The sequence below is a fragment of the Carcharodon carcharias genome, chromosome 28 (genome assembly GCF_017639515.1).
Source record: "Carcharodon carcharias isolate sCarCar2 chromosome 28, sCarCar2.pri, whole genome shotgun sequence".
Taxonomy (NCBI): Eukaryota; Metazoa; Chordata; class Chondrichthyes; order Lamniformes; family Lamnidae; genus Carcharodon; species Carcharodon carcharias.
Window position 1 is genome coordinate 35,704,567 of NC_054494.1, and position 27,839 is coordinate 35,732,405.

General features: G+C 44.0%; 1 protein-coding gene across 1 annotated transcript in view; it reads left to right on the forward strand.

The window, feature by feature from the left end:
• Positions 1-27,839, forward strand: part of cdh23 (cadherin-related 23) — a 704,187-nt gene that overhangs the window by 622,734 nt on the left and 53,614 nt on the right. The window contains exons 41-51 of the mRNA XM_041176120.1: positions 1,072-1,281; positions 3,300-3,407; positions 7,892-7,994; positions 9,979-10,104; positions 11,691-11,894; positions 13,910-14,371; positions 14,881-14,997; positions 17,159-17,383; positions 17,877-18,046; positions 21,763-21,900; positions 27,153-27,272. Coding sequence (XP_041032054.1) covers positions 1,072-1,281; positions 3,300-3,407; positions 7,892-7,994; positions 9,979-10,104; positions 11,691-11,894; positions 13,910-14,371; positions 14,881-14,997; positions 17,159-17,383; positions 17,877-18,046; positions 21,763-21,900; positions 27,153-27,272 — 1,983 coding nt within the window. The remainder of the gene's footprint in view (positions 1-1,071; positions 1,282-3,299; positions 3,408-7,891; positions 7,995-9,978; positions 10,105-11,690; positions 11,895-13,909; positions 14,372-14,880; positions 14,998-17,158; positions 17,384-17,876; positions 18,047-21,762; positions 21,901-27,152; positions 27,273-27,839) is intronic.

Below are 27,839 nucleotides of genomic sequence, written 5' to 3' on the forward strand. Positions count from 1 at the left end.
TTCATCCACAATATCATACCAATCTTAACTACCAGGCCCAAATTTCATTCAAGAATCCTTTAACCTGCAAGCCACATTCTTGAGCTTTATAGGCCTGATTGGCATTTATGACATGACATGTATGAACTGACATACAATTTTCAAGATATTTAGATAATTTTTTTTTATTCATTAATGACCTCATGGGATGTGGGCTTTGCTGTCTGGGCCAGCATTTATTGCCCTAGATCTGAGTGGCTTACTAGAGTAAGAGTCAACCACATTCTGGGTCTGGAGTCATGTGTAGGACAGACAGATTTCCTTATCTAAAGGGCATTAATGAACTGACAATTGACAGTAGTTTCATGGTCATCATTAGACTTTTGATTCTAGATTTTTTATTGAATTCAAATTCCACCATCTGCCATGGTGGGATTTGAACCCAGGTCCCCAGAGCATTCCCCTGGGTCTTTGGATCACTAGCCCAGTGACAATACCATTACACCATCACCTCCCTTCAGATTGATTGTAAGGACGTGGAGTGTTATTACTGCTGATTCTAATGTCCCTTTTCTTTCTGTGACTCAGCTGGAGTATTACATCTGAATCTGGAGGTCAATGCCTGGAGATTTACTAGGATGGTACCAGGGATGAGGAACTTCAGTTCCATTGAGAGACTGGAGAAGCTGAAATTGTTCTCCTTTGAGCAGGGAAGGTTCAGGGGAGATTTAATGCAGGTGTTCAAAATCTAGATGGCCTTTGATAAAGTAAATAAGGAGAATCTGTTTCCACTGGTTGAAGGGTCAGTGAGCAGAGGTCTCAGGTTTAAGGTAATTGCAGAGAGAGCAGATGAGGAGCAAGTTTTTACACAGCGAGTTAGTTGTTAAGATCTGGAATGCGCTGCCTGAAAGATGAAGCAGATTCGATAATAACTTTCTGAAGATAGGTACTTGAACTAGAGAAATTTGTAGGACTATGGGAGAAGGAGCAGGGGTGAGCGAGACTAATTAGATTGCTTTTTCAAGGAGCTGGCAGAAGCAGTTGAATGAACTCTTCATGTACTGTAAGATTCTGTGATTCTATTTCATGCAGATACTGGTCGAAGTGCGTGTCCTGGATATAAATGATAATGATCCTGTGCTCCAGAACATGCCACGGAACTGCACCATCAGTGAAAACACAGCCGTATCCACAAGCATTGCCCGAGTCCTGGCTACCGATATTGACAGTGGCTGCAATGCTCTCCTCACCTTTAGCATCACCACAGGAAACATTAAAAATGCCTTTTTCATTAATGAAACAGTTAAGTAATTTATTGGCTCAACTGCATGGATGTGAAATCACTAATGTTAATAATGAAACAAACATGAAGCGCTAAGTTTCATTAACCCATCGCCCCCTGTGCTCTGTGCTCACTGTCCTACATTGTTTCCTAGTACAGCAGATAAAATTGTTAACCAAATGTTCAAATCCCTCCACGACCTCACCCCTCCTGTTTCTGTGACCTCCTCCAGCCCTACAGCCCTCCTAGATATCTGCATTCTTTTAATGCCATACCTTCATACATCTAGGCCTAAAGCTCTCCCCTTCTAATATCTCCACATCCATCACTGGGAACATGCTAGAATTCATTATTAAGGAGGTAGTAACAGGACATGAAGAAAATCAGGCAGGACCGGCATGGTTTTGTGAGAGGGAAATAATGTTTGACATATTTATTAGAATTCTTCGAGGATGTAACAAGTAGGGTGGATAAAGGAATAAACCAGTGGATGTGGCGTATTTGGATTTCCAAAAGGCATTGGATAAGGTCCCGCATAAATAGTTATTGCATAAGATAAGAGCCCATGGCGATGGGATAGAGAAGTGACTAACTAACAGGAATCAGGGAGTCGGGGTAAATGGATTTTCAGTTGGGCAAACTCTAACTAATGAAATGTCACAGAAATCAATGCCAGGGCCTCAACTATTACGATCTATATTAGTGACTTGGATGAAGCACTAGACTTATTGTAACCAAGTTTGCGGATAATATGAAGACAAGTAGGAAAGCAAGTTGTGAGGAAGATACAACGAGTCTGCAAAACTATATAGGAAGGTTAAGCGAGAGGAGAAAAGAATTGGCAGAGTATAATGTGGGAAAATGTGAGGTTGTTTCCTTGAGCAAGAAGAGTAGAAAAGCAGAATATTATTTAAATGGAGAGACACTGCAGAATGGTGAGAGATCTAGATGCCCTTGTACTTGAATCATAAGAAGTTAGCATATGGGTACAGCAAATGGACTGTTGCCTTTATTGCAAGGATGATGGAATCTCAAAAAATGGAAGTCTTGCCACAGCTGGACATGGAATTGGTGAGACTGCACCTGGAGCACTGGGTACAGTTTTGGTCTCCTTACTTAAGAAAGGATATAATTGCCTTGGAAGCAGTTCAGAGAAGGTTCATTAGGCTGGTTCCCGGGATGAAGGGATTGTCTTATGAGGAAAGGTTGAGCAGGTTGGGCCGATGCTCATTGGAGTTTAGAAGAATGAGAGGTGATCTTATTGAAACTTGTAAGGTTTTGACGGGGCTTAATAGGTAGATGCTTAGAGGATGTTTCCCCTCGTGGGAGAATCTAGAACTAAGAGTCACATTTTAAAAAATAAAGGTTCTCCCCTTTAAGTTGGAGATGGGGAGGAATTCCTTCTCTGAGGGTCATTAGCCTTTGGAATTCACTTCCCCAGTGTGCATTGAAGGCTGGGTCATTGAACACATTCCAAGCTGAATTAGACAGATTGTTGATATACATGGGAGTCGAGGGTTATAGGGGTTGGGGGTGGGGTGTGGCAGGCAGGAGAGTAGAGTTGAGGCCACAACCAGATTAGCCATGATCATATCGAATGGCAGAGCAGTCTTGATGGGCCAGATGGTCTACTCCTGCTTCTTGTGAGCCTATGATCTTAAGTTACTTGTTAAAACATTGCTTTTTGACTTGCCATAATGTCTCCCCGTTTGGGTCAGGGTCAGTTTTTCTCATAATGCTTTTGCAAAGCATTTTGGAATGTGCTGCTATATGAAAAGTGCTATGTAAATGCAAATTATTGCTGAAGTATTGTTGGTGTTGGCTGTGTTAAAGTAAGGTTTCTTTCAGTATAAAAGGCATACCAGCATGGGTCAGTCTGCAGCATATGTGTCCGAAGGTCGTGGGTTCCACTCCACTCCAGGATTTGTGCACATCACCTTGACTGAAGTGTGATTAGAAATGCTTCTTGCATGGGTATGTGAACTGATTATTTGTGATCCCTTGCTCATGTTAATGTCTCCTGTGATTTTTGTTACAGACTGGTGCCATCTATGTCAGCAGACCATTGGATAGGGAGCAGACGGCTGAGTATCAACTCACCATCACAGTCAAAGACAACCCAGAAAATCCTAGACATGCTCGAAGAGTAATTATTTTAAACACTATCAGACAGGCTGTTTGCTGCTAATAACCACATTATCATCTTAGCATTTAGAGATCCATCGAAGATAATTTTTTTTATTATAATTTCACTAGGATGTGTGTATTTATTATTAATATTTATATGGAATCATAAAATGATATAGAGTAGTTTAGATCATTATGAATAAGTGCAGGAGTAGACCACATGGGCCCTCGAGCCTGCTTCCCCCATTTAATAAATCTATGCCTGATCCTCGATCTAAACTTCACTTTCTCGTCCTGTTCCCCTCCCTTTTCCTTGATTCATTTTGAGTCCAAGTATATATCAATGTCAGCCTTGAATATACTCAACAACTGAGCAGCGACGGCCCTCTGGGGTAGACAAATCAAAGATTCTCCAGCCTCTGAGTGAAGAACTTCCTCCTCATCTCAGCCCTAGGCAGCTGCCCCCCTCCTCCTGAGACGATGGGCGGGATTTTCCAGCCCCACCTGGCGCTGGATCATCCAGCCCTGCCGGAAATTCTGGTCTATGCCCCCGAATCTGCCCTGCCACGTTACTGTGTCTGCCACAGTTTGATTACTGTCTAGAGTTTTGAAAGACCAATTGAGTTTATCGCACTCCTCAACTCCGTCCCCGTAGCCTTGCAGATGTTTCTCCTTCAAATGTCTGTCTGTTTCCACTTAAGTCCGAACTGTCGGTGAATCTGTTCCACGACCTCTTTAGGCAGTGGATTCCAGATTAGGACAACTCACCGCGCAAAAAGTCTCTTCAACTCACCTGTGGTTGTTTTACTAGTTACTTTAAACATTACAGACAACGTGGGCCAGAATTGGACATTGGTCAGGCGGGCTCGTTGGGAGTGGGCGGGGGCAGTCTCGGAGCCGACCACTGTCTGCGATCGACTCCGCACTGCCATTTCACGCGGACGTGCCAAAGGACGGCCCACCCTGCGTGGATGTCGAGCGGCGGCGCTGAGCGCTACCTGTGCGGGCTCCGTGCCTCAGGGAGGTTGAAGTGCTTTTTAAAAAAATAGATAAAGACACGAAACATTTAATGAAACATGTCCCCTTATGTGACTGGGTCACACGAGATGGGACAAGTATTTATTTTGAAAATTTATTTAAGTTGCATTGGCTTTCGGAAACCTCGTCCCGCTCGTGGATGAGGTTTCTTAAAAAATGTAAAGGCCACTTGGCCTTTTCGCCTGCCCATCCACTGTAAGTTTGGATGGGCAGTGGAAAATTCAACTTAATTACCTATTAATGGCCTTAATGGGCCTTTCAATTATCGGCGGACACACAGCTAACTCCGGCGCACAGCTGCCGAACAAAACATCGCACGAGTTTGCGATGACATCGGGACACGCGCCCACACGCCAAACGTAAAATTCTGCCCATAGGACCGTAGAAACGGTATCAGGGATTGGAGGATGTAATTATGAGGAGAGATGTGAAGATGAGTTTGTTGGAGCAGAGAATGTTAAAATAGAATGTAATAAAAGCTAACTTCAGAATTTTGGAAGGTTAAAAAGTGAAAGATTATCTCCACTTTGCAGCAGGTCAGGAACAAAGGAGCATAAACTCAGATAATAAAAATAAAAATTGAGAGAAAACTCAGCAGGTCTGGCAGCATCTGTAGAGAGAGAAATAGAGTTAACATTTCGAGTCCATATGACTCTCCTTGATACCAGTCTTTTAAAAGTTAGGGTTAGGGTCGAATGAAATTTTTGGACTCAAAACCTTATTAGAATTGATAGGGTTTTCACTTGGCAGGGTTATTAAAGGTACAGAACCAAGATTGAACTAAGGGAGATATTGATCATGATCTAATTGCATTGTAGAATATGCCCGAGAGGCTGAATGGACTCCTCCTGTTCCCATGTTCCTAGAATATAAAATTAATCCATGTCAGGTCAATCACAGCATTGAGGAAGGAATTAGATAATCACGAGAAGAAGGAAGATACTAATGAGCAGGATAATGATATTTAGGTAGATTGATCTGACATGGAGCCAGCCCAGGTATGATGAAGCCAATTGTCATCTTCTGAACTGGAATTCTCATGATTCACTATTCAGAGAATGCTGATGACTTTACGAGCCATAAGATCAAAATTTAATTTCTCTGCCACAGAGAGCTGTGGATGCTCAGTCATTGCATAATATGGCTCATTTATGCTTATATTCATACGCAGGGACCTATTCTTTGCAAACAAAAGGAAGATGTTAAACCTTGTGTCTGTTTTGAATTACCTCGGAGCTTGGGGAACCTCTCGTTCCCCTTTGCTATCTCCGTTAACTCTTTGGCCAACCAAAGTTGACTTGCCAATCATTCAGCATCTTTTTCTCCTGTAGTACAACTTGGAGTGATTGTTTGAAATTTGGAATTCTTGCATTTGTCCTGATGAGTGCAAGATGAAAAGCTTCAGCAACATACGTCTCTTTTCAGCAATATTCAAAACTTAATTTATTTCATCAGACATCTGAAACTCAGGATTGGATTACTTTTTTGAACTCATTCCAGGATATTTTGCTGTTAATGATCCTTTTTAAGTGGCTGTTTTGTATCCACTTCTAAGCTTGGAGTAGAGTCCAATGCAGGAACAGACTGTCAACGTGTCTGTGATACATGCCCTGATGGGATAATCAGCTCATATCGATTATTAATGCGTATTTTTCAGTGAATTATTGACAATTTCTGCTGCAGGTGTGTATCTGCTTTTCTAAGCAGAGCAGAGCAATCTGGGGACATTTGGGTGTAGAAATTGCAAATAAATCACTTTCAGGTGCATAACCAACTGGGCATACCCAAACCAGGTGTCCTGAGACTCACCCGGAATTGGGTCTCAAACTTCATTTCAATACATTGTGTGAACGGTACCTGTCCCACCTCGAGACAGCTCGTCCATTTCAAGGGTTAAATTTTGGGCTTCAACTGACAATGACAACTTGCATTTATGTAGTGTCATTAACATAGTCAAACCTCTCAGGTTGTTTCACACAGGTGCAATCAAACAGAATTTGACACTGAGCCACAGAAGGGGATATTAGGGGAGGAGGTAGACTTGAAGAAGCATCTTATAGGCAGAGAGGCGAAGAGTTTTGGGGAAGGAATTCCAGAGATTGGGCTCGAGGCATTGACAGCACAGCTAGCAGTGGTGGAGCGATTAAAATCGAGGACATACTAGAGGCCAGGATTGGAGGAGCGCAGAGGTTCCACAGAGGTATGGGACTGGAGGAGATTACAGAGATAGGATAGAGCAAGGCCAAGGAGGGATTGGAAAACAACTGTGAAAATTTTAAAGTCAAGGTGTTGCCGGACTGTTAAAGGACCTCGGATAAGCCCCATCGTAAAGGACCATGAGAAGGGGGCAGTCGATTGTGGAGCAGCAGCAATCCCTGGACTGCTAAAGAGCTGGGAGGAGGATCCTCACTCCTAGTGGGAAGGAGCATCCCTGTTCCCCCTGTACGGGGTCCTCCACTCCTCCTGGCTACACATCAAATTTCAACTTCAAACTTTTGCTTACTTTACTGGCAGTGTTTACCCATATTTTCCCAGCACCTGCTCCACTCAGCAGTGTCCAATTTAGGAAAAGAATCCTAAACCAGGCACCAGGCCCTTCATTTACATATATAAGGGACCTTGTATCTATTCAAAGCAGCCATTGCCAGGAGTGCCTGAAAAATCAGCCAATCCAACCATGGTGCCCTTGAGGTGCAGGAGACAGTGCCATGAATTTGGTAATAAAAAAGAAAAAGTTGGAAATTCTCAGCAGGTCAGACAGTGTCCGTGGAGAGGGAAACAGAGTTATTGGGTGGAATTTTATGGCCCCATCAAAGCAGCGGGCCATTCAAAAGTCAATTGGCTTTGGCAGGACCATCAAATCCCGCCAGCGTGGAATCCCACCCAATGCTTCAGGTCAATGATCTTTTGTCGGAACCAGGCGTCTGGTACTACGCCCAAGAAACAGAGTGGGATCCAAATCCTTCTCCCCCTTTGAGTCATAACTTTCATTGTATTTACCGACAAGTTCCTATTCCCATTGTTTGTTTTGTGCGACTGGCAGAAGATTGGGCAGGCATGTGACAGAGAGGGGGACTTTAAGAAGGAAATTCTGAACGAATGGGACCGCATGAAAAAAATGACCCATATCAAACCAATCACAAGGAGTATTGATGGAGTTTGTTTATTTCATGTCTTCATACACACTTTTTCCTTTCTTGGGGAAGTGCTGGAAAGATTAGCAGGCTGATTATCAACCTGTTTGAACCAAGCCATGAATGCTCCTTCTGTGGCTGACAAGTTCCAGAGGGGCATTTGAACCAGGAGCTTCTGGCTTAAGAGGCAGGGGTGCTACCCATTGTACCACAAGACAACCTCAGTGATGGAGTGACTAGGCTATAAGGTTTTCTCTTCAGTGAGTTCTGAGGTGCTCAGACTCTTCATGTACATATATATGGTTTCAGAATATTGTCTCTGTCTTACCAGGATTCTGACTTACTGACTGTCTCAATCTCGGATGAGAATGATAACCAGCCTGTGTTTACTCAGAGATCATATCAAGCTAAAATTCTCGAGAATCCAGAAGCAGGTAGGTCTCTCGATACAAACAAAGTATGGAACTGGACAAAGTTAGGCTCCGTTCTGAATTTTCTGGAATATGGATAATCAAGAATGTTAACCTGATTTCCAAAACCTCCAGCCAGCTCTATTTTGTCAGCAAGTTTCCAGCAATCCTGTCAACAGCTAGAGATCCCCATGACTTTGTGTGGAAAACTCTCCATTCTACTTACTTCTGTTAAATTATGAGGAGAGATTGCATAAATTAGGCATGTATTCCCTAAAATATGGAAAGTTAAGAGGTAATTTGATTGAGAAAAAGAAAGCCTTGCATTTCTATAGCCGATAATGAAATATTTTTTTAAGCATAGTTACTGTTGTAATCTGGGATTGAGGTTTTCAGGATTTGAAAAAGAATTAATCGGGTAGATCGAGGGAAACATTTTCCACTTTTGGAGGGAGCATAACCTTAAAATCAGAGCCAGACCATTCAGGGGAGAAGCTAGAAACATTTCTTCATGCAAAGGTTGGTAGAAATGTGGAACTCTCTCCCACTAATCTTCATTTTAACTCCGAGATCAATAGATTTTAGCGAGCCAAGGAATTTGGAGTTAGGATACAGATCAACCAGACCTCACTGAATGGAAGAACAGACGTAACTGAGTGGGCTGGATGGTCTCCTCCTGATCCTATCATCCTAACTCCCAAACAGAAACCAGCTGAAGTTTCATTGCTACCAGAAAGACTTGTATTTCTATGGCACCTTTCATGCCTTGAGAGATTCCAAACCATTTTACAGACAATGAAGCACTTTTTGAAGTGTAGTCACTGTTGTAGTGTAGGAAATGCAGCAGCTAATTGGTGCACAGCATGCTCCCACAAACACTAATGTGATAACACAAGAAATAGGAGCAGGAGAAGACCATTCGGCCCATCGAGCCTGCTTCACCCTTCAGTACGATCATGACTGATCTTGGGCTTCAACTCCAATTTCCTGCCTGTTCCCTGAAAAACCAAAAATCTGTGTATCCCAGCCTGAAATATATTCAACAATGAAGCACCCACAATATTCTGGGGTAGAAAATTCCAATGAGTCACAACAATTTGAGTGAAGTAATTTCTCCTCAATTCAGTCCTAAATAATTGTGCTCTTGTCCTGAGACTGTGCCCCCATGTGATTCCCCCAACCAGCAGAAACAATCTATCAGCATCCCCCTATCGAGCCCCTTCAGGATCTTTTGTATTTCAGTGGGATCACCTCTCATTCTTCTAAACTCCAGAGAATATAGGCCCAATTTACTCAGCCTCTCATCATAGGACAAACCCCCTCATCCCAAGGACCAATTTAGTGAACTTTGGCTGTATCACTTCCAGTGCAAGTATATCCTTTCTTAAATATGGAGACCAAAACTGCATTGGTTCAGCAGGTTAATATTAGCTAGCACACTGGGGAGAACGCTATATCTCTTCAGAGCAGTACCATGGCATCTCTTCAGTCCACCTGAGATAGGACCTCAGTTCAATGCCTGCCACATCTGAAAGATGGAACCCCCAATGGTACAGCCATCAGAGAGAAGAATTTTGGCAATCTCAATTCTGTTTTGCAGAGGAGGGAAGTACTGACCAATAGTAACTCCTCAGCCAGCATCCAAGGAATGTGCTGTCCTTTAGCACTGCACTGGGTGTCAGCCAGCAATATCTATTCTATGCTCAAGTTTCTGGAGTGGAAATTGAACCCACAACCTTTTGACTCAGGCAAGGAGCACTACCCACTGGGCCATGGTTGAACAAGGAGTCAGAATAATTGTCCATCTCTTGAAGCGAACTCAGCAAAATTGGACAGATTCAAACAAGGGGAAGCCTAAACCACAAAGCTCTACCCTACTTGCCCGTATTATATTATGATCTTAAGAACTGATTTCAGTAGTATCACTGTCAAATATACAGAAACTGTTCAAAAATTAATGTGTCACTGACCAAAACCAAAGCATCTTACCTAATTGTTTAATTTCTAGGCACACAAATAACCATGATAAATGGGCCCATTTTAGCATTCGATAATGATGAAGGACCAAATGCTGTGGTCACTTATCGATTACAGGGTAACAGGACTGAATTCTTCACCGTAGACAGGAACACTGGTGAGTTATTCCCCTTCTGTTATACAGACCGAGAAAGAAAGACTTTTATTTCATAGTGTTTAACAAATCCTGCAGAAACATCCTCGAGCATTTCACAACCGCTGAATTATTCTGATGCCCACTGATTGTTAAGTGGGCAGATGTTGCTGTCAATTTGCTTACAAACTGCAATGAGAAGGATGACCAGGCAACCAGGCTTCGGACACCATGTAGTAGGATTCATAGTCTTGAGTACATTAACAGCAAGTCTTTATTAACAATTCATGACTATATACATATATACAGTAGAGGGTAGAAGTATGGAGCTGACTGCAACCTAGGTCTTTACACATCTCTGTCCATCTCTAGACTGACCTTGGCTCTGGGTCATGTGCCTTCTTACATCACTATGCGAGCGGTACTGTACTCAGTCCCACATTAACCCTGTATGCGCCAGACCCTATGATTGCAGTATTAACTGAGGAACAGCCAGATGGTTTATTCCTCGGGCTAATGTCTTATGCAAAAAATGGCAATCCATCAGTTGAGGTCAATAGTAATAAAAAATATTCAGGGAGAGATGGAAAATAGCAAACTCGCTATCGGCCATTTTACTCTCACACAAACCAAGATCTTATCCCCTTGAGTTTCACTCTCACTCTCAGTTTATGATGGAAACTCCACTCCCTGATATGTAGGCACATAACACATCCAGGGTGAGGTAAGATTCAAGGGTTATGCAGATCTGGAAGAGACTATTTGACCAGAACCAAAATTTAAAAAATACTAATCTGTATTCTAAGATTCTATGACCCATAACCCTCTTAAATGGATTTCTGTACCACATGCTTGGACCCATCAGGAAATTGAGTTCCAACATTGGAACTGTTTCCAACATTGTACTGAGTCATTCGGATGCAAGCTAAAATCTGCAGGGCTTTGAACCTCGGTGGGCACATGTGCTTTGGATTAAAGCAAAATACTGCGGATGCTGGAAAAATTCAGCAGGTCTGGCAGCATCTGTGGAGAGAGAAAGAGAGTTTCAAGTCCAATATGATTCTTCTTCAAAATTGTCCATTGAATGTGAAGTTCAGGACCCTAGCTATTGGGTCCTTCCAGCCTTACTATCCCATGTGTGTAATGCAACAAAAATATTGCATCAAAGAAGGAAATAGTTAAATTTGACTAGTTTTCCAATAATAAAAATCCAAGAATGTCCAGTGAAGAGAAAGGGATGTGAGTCAGGGATGGTTGAAGGGTTTAAAAAGAAGTCCTTAACCTTGAAAAGAGGACAATGAGAGGGGACCTTCTTGAGGTTCAGCAACAATATCAAGGTACTAAACATAGCCAGAGCTGTCAACTGCTGGTAAAAGGCAAGATGAGGACTGATGATAGGAGGCACTTTTTCCACACAGACTGAGCAATACTTTGGATGGAACAGAGGCTATTCATTGCAGAGGTTTATTCATTGCATTTTTGGGGTAGAATTGATTTATATTAGCTTCTAGGAATTGCTCAGATATTCTGTAACTATCTTACCTATCACCAATGATGTGATCATTTTAATTAATGCATTTGATGACTTTTGTCCTTTAAACATTTTCCAGGGATTGTTTCTGTGGCACCAGGAAAAAGCATTGACAGGGAGTTGTTACCCAATGCAAGCCTGGAGTTTACCTTGATAGCAGAAGATATTGGCCTGCTGAACAGTGTGGCTGGGCTTGTAATAACAGTCTTGGATCAAAATGACAACACACCAGTCTTCACCCCTCCTTCAATGACAGTCCACGTTCAGGAAAACAGCCCCTCAGGTGAAATAAGTTATTACAGGGTCATAAGTGTCAGTGATCTGTTAGCGCAGACTCGATGGGTTAAAGGGCCTCTTCTGCACTTTGTCATTCTGAGATTCTGTGAACTGCTATTCCTAGCCTGGCTAGTTGACAAATGTCAGATAACTTGGAAGCTATAGCTATATCTTGGAGAGTCGGAAATTGCCCACATTTAGTGTGTACTAAATTGAATGCGACAAGGGAGTAAGCCTCATAAATTTCCTTGTATTTGTACACTCTTTCATTGGTGCTACCAGGAAATTAGAAGAATATAGATGAGTGTTAGCCCAATATGGGTGGTGGCCTCTTCCATCTCATTCCCCATCCTACCTTCTACCGTTTATCTGTTTTTGCACCCGTGTCCTCTGTTGTGTTCTCAAGTTTGATGTATTTAATCTTGCTCCTTGACTTAACCAGTGCCACTTGCAACCATGGATTAAACTGCCAAATACTCGCATCGGACAGATTGCAGAGCTCATGGTATAAACTCACAAATGGTCCATCCCACCTCCTTGGAACATAAGATAGCATAATTCTTCTAAAATCTCCTTGTTGAAAGTTTTGGCGGCTAAGAGATCCATGATGTCTGGGGGCTGGATCTGATAGGATGGCACATCTACCTCTCTGCTGGCTGCAAGGATCCCAAATGAAATTGCCTACAAATAGACACATAACGTATACATATAGACATCTACATATAGATTGGACAAGACAAAATGGCAAAAGTAGCCTGGATGATGAGTTAACAGAGTGTTTTACGGGACAGTTTTTTAAAGCAGCACATTTTAACAGCAAACAGAGAGCAGGCCAAACTAGATCTAGGGGGGATGTGGGAGAGTCTTTTCACCCAGAAGGTTGTGAGGGTCTGGTGCTCACTGCCTGAAAGAGTAGTAGAGGCAGAAACCTTCAACTCATTTAAAAGGTGTCTAAATATGCACCTCAAGTGCCGTAACCTACAGGGCTATGGACCAAATGCTAGAAAGTGGAATTAGGCTGGGTGGCTCGTTTCTTGGCTGGTGCAGACAGGATGGGCCAAGTGGCCTCTTGCTGTGCCGTAAACTTTCCATGATTGCATGAATTCCGCAAAGATGAGTGGCAGCTCAGAAGATTGGACAGATTAAAAAGAACAGCAAAGAATGGCTAAAAGATTAATAAGGAGAGAGAAATTAGAATATGAGAGAAAGCTAGCTAGAAATATAAAAACAGATAGTAAGAGTTTCTATAGGTATTTAAAAAGGAAAAGAATAAGTGAAGTGAGCCTTGGTCCTCTAGAGAGTGAGAATGGGGAATTAATAATGGGAAATAAGGAAATGGCGGATGAACTGATCCTCTTCGCTGTAGAGGATACAAATGACATCCATAACCAGAAATAATTATGAATCAGGGGGTGAAGGGGAGGAACTCAAAATAATTACAATGACCATGGAAAGGGAACTGAGAAATTTTATTTCTTTATTCATTGGATGGCATTCATTGCCCATCCCTAATTGCCCTTGTTCAGAGGGCATTTTTTTAGAGGGTGTTGTGGGTCTGGAGTCATGTGTAGGCCAGACCAAGTAAGGATGGCAGATTTCCTTCCCTAAAGGACATTAGTGAACCAGATGGGTTTTTAATTACCAATTGGCAATGGTTTCATGGTCATCATCAGACTTTTAATACTGGACTTTTTATTAAATTCAAATTCTGCTATGTGCTGTGGTGGGATTTGGACCTAGGTCCCTGGAATACCAGTCCAGTGACAATACCACTATACCACCACCTCCCCCAAAGGCTTAACACTAAAAGCTGACAAGCTCATGAGTGGGCACAGGAGATAGGAGTGGACCATGTGGCTCATCGAGCCCACCATTCAGTATGACCATAGTGATCTTGGTTTACAACTCCACTTTCCCACCTGCTCCCCATATCCCTTGATTCCCTACTCCATCTGAGAGAATCTTAATATTTTCCTTAACCTGAAGAAGATTGATGCATTGCTGTGTTTTCTTGTGTTGTAGGTTTCAGTGTTGGCCGGGTAACAGCCACAGATGCAGATATTGGTGTGAACCAGCAACTGAGATACCGGATAGAGGGAGGCGCCCAGGATAAGTTTATCATTGACCCCCGCAGGGGAGTTATTAAAGTGGCTAGTGGTGTAACGGTAGACCGAGAGGAAAGGGGCTCCTACACACTGATTGTGGTAGCGATGGACCGTGGTACCCCACCACTGTCAGCAAGTGCCATTGTGAATATTGTAATTGATGACAGCAATGATTGCCGCCCCGAGTTTATTAACCCTGTCCAGACCATAAGCATCAGTGAGTCAGTGACAATTGGTACTATCATAGCAAACATCACAGCTACAGATCGGGACCTGCAACCCCAACTGGAGTATTACATCATCGAGCTTGTTGCCAAGGATGACACTGATGAAGAGGTACAGGAACAGCAAAGGGCCTTTGACATCAATTTTCAAACAGGTAAGCTTTACGAGGAGCAAAAACAGAAAACACTGGAAATACTCAGCAGGTCTGGCATTTCTGGAGAAAGGTCTTTGCCCCAAAACTTTAACTCTATTTCTCTCTCCGTCAATGCTGTCTGGCTTGCTGAGTGTTTCCAGATTTCCTATTCTTATTTCAGAATTCCAGCACATGTAGTACTTGCTTAACTTTTACGAGGATATTGCATTTTTAAAAACAAATAACCCCATGAATGAGAAGCCAAGCAAACCAGTTCAAAAATAATCAATACTGCCTAGAGTGATAGTGATTTTGGATTCGATCAGCTCCTCCTCGCACCTGAGACTACTGCTGATCACAAAGATGATTTTGATCTAACATCTGGATCACCTGTCACAATGATGAACATCTCTCCCAAGAGAGGGAAGAGTGAAGACTGTTAGTGTGCATCCCATCCAGTGATAATAAACCTCACCCCCGGCACAGAGAGCATTTATCCCACTAACATGCTTGTTATTTTTTTTGTCCAGGTGCTGTGTTTGTAAAAACTCCTTTGAATAGGGAGCTGGTAGCTACCTACGAACTTACGATATCAGTACATGACAATGCCAGTGATGTAATCAGTCATTCTGTCAGCATTCCCAATGGTAAGATTTGCTCACTCAATTTGTATGTGGTCAGTTCAGAACAGCACAGTTCATGTGGGAAGAGACATCTCTTAATTTCTGTGTTGAACTGTGTCCAGTCTTGCTATGGAAGTGAAATGCTTTGAAAGCTTCTGTACATGAAGAAAGCTGCTATTTTGGAATAAAGCCATGAGTTTAAAGAATATAGGAGACAGTACAATGAAGGTTCACCAGGTTGGACCCTGGCATGAGAGGGTTGCCTATAATGAGAGCCTGAGTAAATTGGGTTTCTATTCTCTGGAATTCGGAAGAATGAGGTGATTTTGTTGAATCTTTTAAGATTATGGAGGGGCTTGAAAGGGTAGACACTGAGAGGTTGTTTCCCCTGACTGGGGAGTTTAGAACAAGGGGGTACAGCCTCAGGATAAGGGGCCAATTATGTAGAACTGAGATGAGGAGAAATATCTTCACTCAAAGTGTTGTGAATCCAGATGGGTCGTGGGTTCTCCTTCACTGAATATATTTAAGGCTGGGATAGACAGATTTTTGGTCTCTTGGGGAATTAAGGGATATGGGGCGTGGGCAGGAAGGTGGAGTTGAAGCCCAAGATCAGCCGTGATCGTATTAATGGCAGAGCAGGCTTGACGTGCTTTATGGCCTCCTGCTAGCCAACTACGTCCTTTAAGAATTGAGGAGGAAGTGAGGCATTCTTGTTATCTTATGTTTTACCAGATGGTTTTATTGACAAGAGGTAAGGTGTTGTATTATCATGGGGATGGTATTAGAACTATCTACTGCTAGCTGTTAGACGAGAGACAATAAACAATCTTGATAGTGTCCTTTTCAATCGTATTTAAAGCATATAAGCCAGAACTCCGAGGGTAAGATGTCAGCGTATTCCTGGAGCAAAACTGGAGATACTGAAGGCAAAATGCCAAGAGACTGATCATCTCAGAACTTGCGGTGTTACTTAGATTGTATACCAACAGCTGCTTAATTCCATTCCAATTTAACTTATTTATGCTGGCTTGTAACTTCTGTAATATTTATAATAAATATTCAAACAAGGCTCCATCTAGAATCTTAAATATCACAGAACTGAACCTAATATTTTTAAGATGTAAGGGAAGGAATCAAGTCCCAGAACAGTCTCAGGACTGATCCCTAGCCACCAAGTGACTGAATTAACAGGAAGGACTAGAAAATGGCATCTTTAAAAGGAGGTGACCTTAGAGGGGTATCCAAAATGGTGGAGTTTTATCTAAGGGGGACAAAGGGGCACAGACTCCAACTGGTACAAGGCAAATTTAGGGTTGAAATTGGAAAGCTCATCACATTTCTTTTTTTATTCTTTCATAGAATGTGGGCGTCACTGGCCAGGCCAGCATTATTACCCATCCCTAATTGCCCTTGAACTTGAGAAGTTTGCTAGGCCATTTCAGAGGGCAGTTAAGAGTCAGCCACATTGCTGTAGGTCTGGAATCACGTGTAGGCCAGACCAGGTAAGAATGGCAGATATCCTTCCCCAAAGGGCATTAGTGAACCAGATGGGTTTTTGCAACAAGCAATGATAGTTGTCATGGTCACCATCACTGAGACTAGTTTTCAATTCCAGATTTATGAATTGAATTTGAATTCCACCAGCTGCCATGGTGGGATTTGAACCAGTGCCTCCAGAGCATCAGCCTGGGCCTCTGGATTACTAGTCCAGTGACATTATGCCATTGGAGTGCATTCAGTACTTAAAATGGACTTTGAAGGAGGATTGCAGAGAAGATAACACCGTGATTATTTAAGGACTGTGTATTAGTTCTGTGCAGTGGAAGACAAATTTACAACATACTTCAAGAAGTTTATCACATAAAGATTAATTATGAGGGGTGGTACGGTCAGGTCAAGGGAACAAGAACATCCGAAATAGAAGCAGGTATAGGCTATTTGGTCCTTCGAGCCAGCTCACCATTCAGTAAGATCATGGCTGGTCCATCTCAACATCGCAGCTCCAATCTATTAAATCCATCATATTTCACCTCTCTTCTATTTTTACTTAGTTCTGTTAAAGGGTCATCCGGACTCGAAACGCTAACTATGTTCCTCTCCGCAGATGCTGCCAGACCTGCTGAGTTTTTCCAGGTATTTTTGTTTTTGTATTAAATCCATCTATTTCTTTGGCCTATTTCAGCAAAGCTAACAGTAAATGTCCTGGACGTGAATGACAATCCTCCCCGGTTCAGACCATTTGGGGTGAATATTTTCACTGAGAGGATTCTGGAAGGAGCAACGACTGGCACAACACTGCTGTCTGTATCGGCCGTAGATCCTGATAAAGGCCCCAATGGACTGGTCAACTACGAACTCCTGAATCTTCCTCCTGGGGACTACATCAGACTGGAGGATCCTGCAGCAGGTGAACACTGAGGAGGGAATTTTGAAAATACCCTATCAATATTAGGTCCAGAGTAGGTCACAACACACTTGCCATCATTGAACGCCATCTGTCACAGTTTACCCAACTCACTTAATCTATCAATGTCCCTTTGCAATTTGCTGCTCTCATATACACTATTCACTGCCACCTAACTTGCACTCTTTGAAATTTAATACTCTTGCGTCTGCCCTGATGAGTATAAAATGAAAAGCTTCATCAGCATGTCTCTGTTTCCGGCAATATTTAACTTGGTGTCCTCGATAATTTGGATATATGAAATGCAGTGATTGTCAATGTTTATGGGGATTCAGCACAAAATAGTTTGAAAACTTCTATTTAAGCCCTGGATGGGGATTTGATACACGGCAGAACTGATGTCATCTGAGCAATTGTCTTTAATACAGACTTTCCACATCATCACCCACCTTCCCCCCCCACCCCACCCCCATCCCATTCCCACTTCTCCTGGCAGGGAAAATAGTTGCAAGCAGGACGGTGGATTACGAAGAGGTTCAGTGGCTGAATTTCACATTGCGAGCGGTGGATCATGGATCACCGCCTCGATCTGTAGAGGCTCCGGTTTATTTACAGATCGTGGACATCAACGATAACAACCCTGTCTTCGTGGAGTCTTCCTACCAGGTAACTGTGTCATCCCTGTGAGTAACATGTAACTCATGACTAATTGTCAAACGTCAGAAGATAAGAAGTTGGAGCAGGAGTGGGCTGTATGGCCCCTCGAACCTGCTCCTCCGTTCAATAAGATCACAGCTGAACTTCTAACTCAACTGCACTATCTCACCCTATCCCCATATCCCTAAGTGCACAAAGAACTGTTGATCTCAACCTTGAGTAGACTCATGACTGAGCATCCACAGTCCCTCTGAAATAGAGGTGAGTGTAAAAAAAAAATTCTCCTTATCTCTGCCTGGAGCAGCTGACCCCTTATCCTGAGACCATGACCCCTAATTCTAGAATCTTCAACCAGGGGAAATAACCGCATTGACCCTGTCAAACCCTCCTGATGGCAAGATTTGACATTACACCTGTGCCTTATAGAAATGCACAAAATGGTAGGTTGTAGGCTGAATAATTGGAATACAGGTACAATATCCAAAATCCAGCGGTCCAAAAACTAGGCATTTTTCTCCTGGGAGATCTGGGCACAACTCCCGGATTAGAGTTAGCGTGGGAACAAAGAGGCCAATCTCAGACTGATCCCAGACAACTGAATCTGCGAGCATTGCACAAACTCTCGTGGAGAGGGAGCTCCAGGAACAGAATGAGGGGTTCCTGGGGTTGCACTCGGAACTGCAAGCCCTCACACAGGCAATGACCTCAGGTGGTCAGTGTCAGTGTGGGAGATGGATTGGGCACCCGGCATCCCAGCTAGGTACCCCGTCCATCAGTAGTGTGCAGGGAGGTCCAGAGCGACCTCACGTTGGCACACGAGTTGCCTGTCATCTCTGCAGTTCCTCTCAGGGTGCTCTGCATGATGGCAGCAACTCCTCCACCCCTCTGCCAGTGATCGTGGCATCTGATGAGGCTGCGGTGACTGGGGAGATGCCAGCTGTAGAACTGGCCGCTTCCTCCCAGGCAGGGCCAGCATGTTATCTTCTGTTGTTCAATGTTTTGTTTATGTTTTACTGGTCTGTGGTTGAAGACCAGAGAAGGTTCTGTTAATTTGCTTGGACTGTCAACATGAGATAAATTTTCTTTTGTCATAATGGCCTGAGTATGATTCATCTTTTTTGATTTAATGTGGTGCAGGGTACGCCAGTGTGTAATGCTGGGCGTGGGTGGCTCGAAACTTGATTGCACAGGCACTGAGTGGACTTTGGGGTCAAAGGAAAGGGTCATTGCAGACACCTGGGATGGAGGTGTCAGCCCTGGCATGAGGTGGTAGTGCTTATTTGTCAGCCTAGCTGAAGGAGCATTGGATCAAGGTGTCCCTGCCTCCCTGGAGGTTACAGAGATCTGCCTCCATGTCCTCAACATTCTCCTCACTGTGGTCCTCTTCTGACTCACTACTGGGTTCATCCTCTGGGGCCTGTGGAGCTGTGTCAACATCCTCTTCCTCCAGTGGGTCCCCCCTTGCCAGTGCCAGATTGTGGGGAGCACAGCAATACAACCATGATCAGTGACACCCGCTCTCGGGGGTATTGTCATGCTCCCCCTGAAAGGTCCAGGCATCGCAAGCGAATTTTCAGAGGACCCTGCAGTTCTCTCTATCACCGCCCTTGTGGAGGCTCCTATTATACCGCTGCTCTGCCCCTGTTCTTGGGAGGTGAAGAGGCGTCATGAGCCACCTCTCCAACGGGATAGCTCTTGTCACCCAGCAACCATCCATCCAGTCAGATTAAAGCACTGAAGAGCCTCGGCACCTGGGAGTGTCTCAGGATATACTCATTATGGGAGCTGCCATAGACTTGTAGAATCAGCATCCTGTGATCACACACTATCTGCACGTTCATGGAGTGAATCCCTTCCTGTTGACAAAGGCACCCGGCTGACCCACTGGCGCCTTGATGGCCACATGTGTACAGTCGATGGTACCCTGGACACGGGGGAACCCAGCAATCACTGCAAAGCCTCTGGCTCGCTCAGCCTGGCTGGCCTCGTCCGTATGGTAAAGAATAAAGGTCAGTACCTGCCTGAACAGAGCTTCTGTCACCAGCTTCACACAACCGTGGACAGCTGATTGGAACACTCCACACAGACCCCCCATCTCTGGAAAGAGCCGGATGCATAGGAGCTGAGGGCCACTGTGACCATCAGAGCCACTGGCATGGGGTGTCCACCCACACAGTCGGAGATGATCTCAGGCCCAATCATCTGGTAAATAGAGGTCACTTCGGCATTGCACCTCGTTCATATTGAGGTAGCTGCATCACCTCCTGTAAGCCCTGGTGGCAGGATAGTGGCGTCTTCTGCAGCCCCTAACACCTTCGACTTCTTGCTGACCCTGTGCCCCCTGTGTCTGCCCCTCTCCTCCCACAGGTTCCTCCCCTGGAAGCTGCATTGGGGACACCTGCCCTCCTCCCCCTTCTGCCCCTCTCATCCTCCTCAGAGGAGGTGCCTCCAGCGGAGACCACAATCCCCACTGCCAGGGTAGCAGAATGCTGTCTGATTCCTGGAAGGGTCCACACGGTCTGAAAGCTCCGGCATCCTCGGAGACACAAAAGAGTTCTAAGATGAAGCCTAGAAATGCTAACAATGAAGGCCCAGATAGAGATGAAGCTGCCAAATATTAAGAAGTCACCAGCAGCACAATACCTACCAAACTCCTCACCACTCACACTGGCAACGCTGCCGACCCTTTTTATCCCCTCTGTGGGTGAGGTGTTTGAAATTGTCGGCTGCCCGGTTTGCCCGTACGACGAGCGCAAAATCGCACGGGCAACGAGAAATATTGGTCAGTTGCCCTTTTAATGGGCTTAACTGGCCTGTTAATTAACAGCGGGCACAGCTCCGGCACCCTCGTGTGCCCACTGACCGAAACATCACGCAAGTGCGCGATAATATCGGGACGCTCGCCCGACATCATCTCGCACTAATTTACGCTCAAGTGGGTCGGGCGCCGGCCGGCCGGCTCGAGCGTAAACCTCTCCCCCTCGTATTGTGCGGGACTGCGCCTTCTATACAAAGCAGCAAGCACAAGGAAGAGACAAAGAAATGCCAGACTTGTGATAGATACGAGAACCAGAAAATGTTCAAACTCACAGCTTCAAGCCGTTGCGAAGGGACGTGACTTCAGTGACAGTAAGGCCAGCAAGGCGTTTCGAAAAGTTCGGGAATGAACCCCCCACCCCCCCCCCCACCAAAGTCGTGCACTTACATTTGCGTGGTAGCATTTGTTCACTGATTTGCTGCCAGGAGCTGTCCTGTTCAGAGTTACGACCCATTTACCCTCCTTTTTAAAAAGAAGGGAACCTGCCTGTTCCACCAAAATCCGGGAAGATCCAAAATACGACATGGCCTCCGCCCCAAGGCTGGACATCGGACCTGTATCAACACTGGGAGCTGCCATCCTCAACCACGGCCTTCAGAAGGTATCTCCTATCCACAATGCACCCACTGCGGATGGAGCTCGACTTTGTGCAAAGGCGCACAACAGACGATAGCGAATTGGCAGCCATCCCTCCCAGCTTGCATTCCCGTTGAAGTGAGAGTGGAGCAGCCACTCTCGATATTCCCTGTACCACAGGCAAAATCGGTAATGACAACCAATCACGCCTCTCAAGGTAACACGGGCCTTTGCTGGTCTTTGTAGCTTCTGACTGTTCCCTCGCATGCTGCTGTCATGTGAGGCGCTGGCACTAACTAATTTCTCTTTCTCTAACTGGGTGATCGTACAGAAGACAGTGCCTGAAGATACCTCCTTGGGCATCGTGATTCTCCAAGTTAGTGCCGAGGATGCAGACAATGGCAGGTTCTCGCAGATTGAATACAGCCTTGTGGACGGAGAGGGAAGGTTCGGAATCAACCCCACGACGGTAGGGCCTATTTTATAAAGCGTTTAAAAGGATCCTTTTGAGAAAAGCATACTTCCTGGGGATACAGGCTCTTATTGTGAGGTCCGTCTTTATTGCCCGTCCCTAATTGCCCTTGGAGAATGTGGTGGCAAACTGCCCTCTTGAACCACTGCAGCCTATATGGTGGAGGTACACCCACAGTGCTGTTCCAGGGTTTAGAGTTAGGTAGAATATACAGCACAGAAACAGGCCATTCAGCCCAACCAGTCCATGCCAGCACTTGTGCTCCCTACAACTTGTCACAGAACAATCGACCATGAAAAATGCCAGATTGTAATAAAACACCAACTGGTTGATTCATTCAGAGAACAGAACTTGCCACCCATACCTAGTCTGGCCTAAACACCACTCCCACCCCATTCTACAGGGTTGACTCATAATTTGCTCTCAGGCGGTCCACTCTGCTGTTATCAATCGCTATAAAAGAGCAACCAGGGATGAGCCGTGAATGTGGATTTGCCCATGTCATACCCACCCCAAAAACAAAGTTTTAAAAGGTCGCTCATAATTTCTTTAACTGGGCTTTATTTTTTCAAACTTTAACCTTAGGGTTTACATCTGTTATTTCAGTACCTAGATTATGGAATTATGCAACACTGAAAGAGGTCATTCAGCCCAACATCTCTGTGCCAATTCTTCGAAAGAGCTATCCAATTCGTTCCATTCCCTTGCCCCTGCCCCCATAACCCTGCAAAATTTCTCCCCTTCAAGTATTTATGCAATTAGCCTTTGAAAGTTATTATAGAAACTACGAGTAGGAGTAGGCCTTTCAACCCTTTGAGTCTTCTCCGCCATTCAATATGATCATAGCTAATCCTCTATCTCAATGCCACATTCCTGCTTTCTCTCCATACCCCTTGATGCCCCTAATAACCAAAAATTGATCAATTTATTTCTTGAGTATAGTGATCTCAGTGACCCAGCCTCCACAGCCTCTGTGGTGGAGAATTCCACAGGTTGACCACCCTTTGAATGAAGAAATGTTTCCTCATCTCAGTCCTAAATGGCCTACCCCGTATCCTGAGCTTGTGGCCGCTGGTTCTAGACCCCCCAGCCAGGGGAAACATCCTCCCTGCATCCAGTCTATCTAGCCCTGTTAGAATTTTATACATTTCAATCAGATCCCCTCTCATTCTTCTAAACACTATTGAATACAGGCCCAGTTGAACCAATCTTTCCTCACACGACAGTCCTGCCATCCCCGGTATCAGCCTAGTGAACCTTCGCTGCACTCCCTCTATGGAAAGTATATCCTTTCTTAGGTAGGGAGACCAAATCTGCAAGCACTACTCCAGGTGTGGTCTCACCAAGGCCCTATATAACTGCAGTAAGACATCCCTACTTCCAAACTCAAATCCTCTTGCAATGATGGCCAACATATCATTTGCCTTCCTGATTGCTTGTTGCACCTCCCTGTTTACTTTCACTGACTGGTGTACAAGGACACCCAGATTCTTTTGCACATCCACGTTTCCCAATATATCACCATTTAAATAATACTCTGCCTTTCTGTTTTTCATACCGAAGCGTATAACTTCACATTTATCCACATATGCCCACACACACAACTTGTCTAAATCGCCCTGAAGCCTCCTTGTATCCTCCTCACAACTCACCACCCTGCCCAGTTTTGTGTTGTCAGCAAACTTGGAAATATTGCATTTGGTTTCCTCATCCAAGTCATTTATATATTTATATCATGAATAGCTGGAGTCCAAGCACTGATGCCAATGGTAACCACTAGTCACCATCTGCCATCCAGAAAAAGACCCATTTATTCCCACTCTCTGTTTCCGGCCTGTCAACCAATTGTCAATCCATGCCAGTATATTACTCCCTCGATCCCTTGTGCTTTAATTTTGCCCACTAGCCTCTTATGTGGGACCTTATCGAAAGCCTTTTGGAAACCCAAATTCACCACATCCACTTGTTCTCCTTTATCTACTCTACTAGTTACATCCTCAAAAAACTCCAGTAGATTAGTTAAACATGATTTCCCTTTCATAAACCCATGCTGACTTTGGCTAGCCCTGTTGATATTTTCTAAGTGTCCTGTTATCACGTCTTTTATAATAGACTCTAGCATTTTCCCCACTGCTGACGTTAGGCTAACTGGGGTTACATTTGCCACCCTCCACAATCTGTAGGAACTGCTCCAGAGTCTATAGAATTTTGGAAGATGACGACCAATGCATCCAATATTTCCAGGGCCATTTGCTTTAGTACTCTGGGATGTAGATTATCAGGCCCTGGGGATTTTTCAGCCTTTAACCCCGTTAATTTCTCTAGCACCATTTTTTTTACTAATACTGATTTTCTTCAATTCCTCCCTCTCACTAGACCCTTGGTTCCCTAACATTTCTGGGAAATTATTTGTGTCCTCTTTTGTGAAGACAGAACCAAAGTATGTGTTCAATTCTTCTGCCATTTCTTTGTTCCCCATTATAATTTCCCCCGTTTCTGACTGTAAGGGACCAACATTTGTCTTCGCCAATCTTTTTCTCTTCACATACTTATAGAAGCTTTTACAGTCAGTTGTTATGTTCCCTGCAAGTTTACTCTCATACTCCAGTTTCCTCTTCTTGATCAATCTTTGTGCACACTTTTGCTGAATTTTAAACTGCTCCCAATCCTCAGGCTTGCTGCTTTTTCTAGCAATTTTATATGTCACCTGTTTGGATCTAATATTATCCCTAATTTGTTTTGTAAGCTATGGTTGAGCCACCTTTCCTGTTTTATTTTTGTGCCAGACAGGAATGAATAATTGTTGTAATTCATGCATACATTCCTTAAATATTAGCCATTAGCTATCCACTGTCAACGCTTTTAGTAATGTTCCCCCAATCCATCATTGGCAACTTGCACCTTATACCCTCGTAGTTCCCTTTATTTAGATTCAGGGCCCTAGTTTTGGATTCAACTTCTTCACTCTCCATCTTAATGGACAATTCTATCATTTTATGGTCGCTCTTCACCAAGGGACCCCGCAAAACAAGATTGTTAGTTAATCCTTTCTTCTGGCACAATACCCTCAACAAATTGGTCTAAAAAAACCATCACGTACACACTTCAGAAAATCCTCCTCCACAGTATTATTGCTAGTTTGGTTTGTCCAATCTATATCTAGATTAAGGTCACCCATGATTACAGTTGTACTCTTACTGCATATGTCTCTAATTTCCTGCTTAATGCCTTCCCTTACATCTTCATTACTGTTTGGGGGCCTATAGACAACTCCCACTAACATTTTATGCCCTTTGGTGGGTCTTATCTCCACCCAAACAGATTCTATATCATGATTTTCCGAGCCAATATCCTTCCTCACTATTGCATTGATTTCCTCCTTTACTAACAGTGCTACCCCACCTCCTTTCCCTATTTGTCTGTCCTTCCTAAATATTGAATACCCCTGGACGTTCAGTTCCCATCCTTGATCACCCAGCAGCCATGTCTCTGTAATTGCAACTATATCATAACCATTTATATCTATTTGCGCTGTTAATTCATCTACCTTATTGTGAATGCTCCACATGTTAAGATGCCTTTAGACTTGTCTTTTTAACCTTGTTAGTCTTTTTAACCTTAATAGTCATCTTAACTTTATTTTGCACTATGACTCCATTTGCTTTTCGCCCCTGTTTTCTCTGCCTTCCACTTTTGCTTCTTAATTTTCTGTCTTTCGTTTCTATCATTGTTCCCCCCCACTCCTCTGCCTCCCTGCTCAGGTTCCCATCCCCCTGCCATTCTAGTTTAAACCCTCCCTGACAGCACTAGCAAACACCCCCTCCCCCTCTCCCCCACCACTCCCTCCGAGGACATTGGTCCCCATCCTGCCCAGATGCAACCTGTCCACTTTCCCTAGAACCAGTCCCAATGTCCCAGGATTCTGAATCCTTCCCCTATACACCATTTCTTCAGCCATGTATTCATCTGATATATCCTGTTATTTCTACTCTCACTAGCACGTGGCACTGATAGTAATCCTGAGATGACTACCTTTGAGGTCCTACTTTTTAATTGACATCCTAACTCCCTATATTCGGGAGATTGTAGGACCTCCACCTTTTTTTTTTTACATATGTCGTTGGTACCAATATGTACCACAGCTACTGGCTGTTCACCTTCCCCCTTCAGAATGCCCCCTGGCCTCTCTGAGACATCCTTGACCCTGGCACCAGGAGGCAACATACCATCCTGGAGTCTCTTTTGCAGCTGCAGAAATGCCTGTCTGTTCCCTTTACTATTGAACCCTCTAACACTATAGCTCTGCCTCTCTTCTTCCTCCCCTCTTGTGCAGCACAGCCACCCGTGGTGCCGTGGACTTGGCTCCTGCTGCTTTCCCCTGAGAAGTCGTCTCCCCCAACAGTACCCAAAACGGTATATCTGTTAGAGAGGGAGATGGCCACAGGGGACTCCTGTACTACCTGTCTTCCTCTACGCTGCCTGGTGGTCACCCATCCCCTTTCTGCCTATTCAGTCTTTACCTGCGGTGTGACCACCCCACTGAACATGCTGACACCATAACCTCAGCGTCTCAGATGATCCACAGTGAATCCACCTGCAGCTCCAGCTCCGAAATGCAGTTAGCCTGCAGCTGCAGCTAGACACACTTCATGCACACATGGTTGCCAGGGACACTGGAAGTGTCCATGACTTCCCACATAGCGCAGGAGGAGCATATTGAATCTGCTTCCATCAACCTTTCAGGCAGTGCGCTCCAGATTGTAACAACTTGCTGCATAAAAACCTTTCACATCATCTCACCTCTAGTTCTTTTACCACTTAATCACCTTAAACGGTATCCCTTCCGCCAGTGGGAACAGTTTCTCTTTATTTATTCTGTCAAATTCCTTCATAATTTTGAACACTTCAATCAAATCTCCTCTTGATGTTCTCCACTGTAAGAACAACAATCCCAGTTTGTCCAGTCTCTTCACAAAACTGAAGATGTTTTAATCCCACATATTTAAAGATCAGTGCAGCTAAACTTGTATTTAAATTACATGAATAATTTAGAATATGTTATTAATTTAATGAAGTACTTTTCAAGTAGACAATTACATGTTGCCGAGCTGTTAACATTGCTGATAATGCACTAAGGAGTTACATCCCATTGTGTTAATGGGATAGGGAGACATGGTTAAAATGTGAAGATTATTGCAAATGAGTAGAAATTGCAATGATAATTATTTTATGTTCTTTTTTACATAAAGGGGGACATTTACATTCTGGCTGCCCTTGATCGAGAGAAAAAGGATCACTACACACTAACAGCCGTTGCCAAGGACAACCCAGGTGATAATCCAAGTAATCGCAGAGAGAATGCTGTCCAGGTAACTCCTCCACACCTCCTGACAGGCGATTCCAATTGTTTCCAGCTCCTGGGTGAATCTACAAGGGGATGCTATTACACAAAAAATATTCTGACACTGAATCCTCTGTAGTTACCACACTGGGCACCGCACTGTAGGAAGGAAATATTGGCCAACACAGAACCACCAAAATAATACCAAGACTAAAAAGATTAAGTTATAAGGACTAGGTTTTGTATTCCCTTGAGTATAGATGATTAATGTATAATCTGATTGAGGTGTTTAAGACAATTAAAGGATTTGATAGGGCAGATAGAGTGAAACTGCTTCCTCTGGTGGAGGGAGTCCAGAACAAGGAGGCAGAACCTTAAAATTAGACCCTGGCCATTCAGCTGTGATGTCAGGAAGCACTTCTTCACACACAGGGTAGTGGAAATCTGAAACTCTTTCCCTCTCCACCCCGACCCCACCCCAAAGCCGTTAAGGTTGGGAAATTGGAAATTTCACAACTGAAGTTTAGAAATCTTCATCGGCAAATCTATTGTGGGCTACAGGACAAAGATGCATAAGTGGAGTTAAGATACAGAT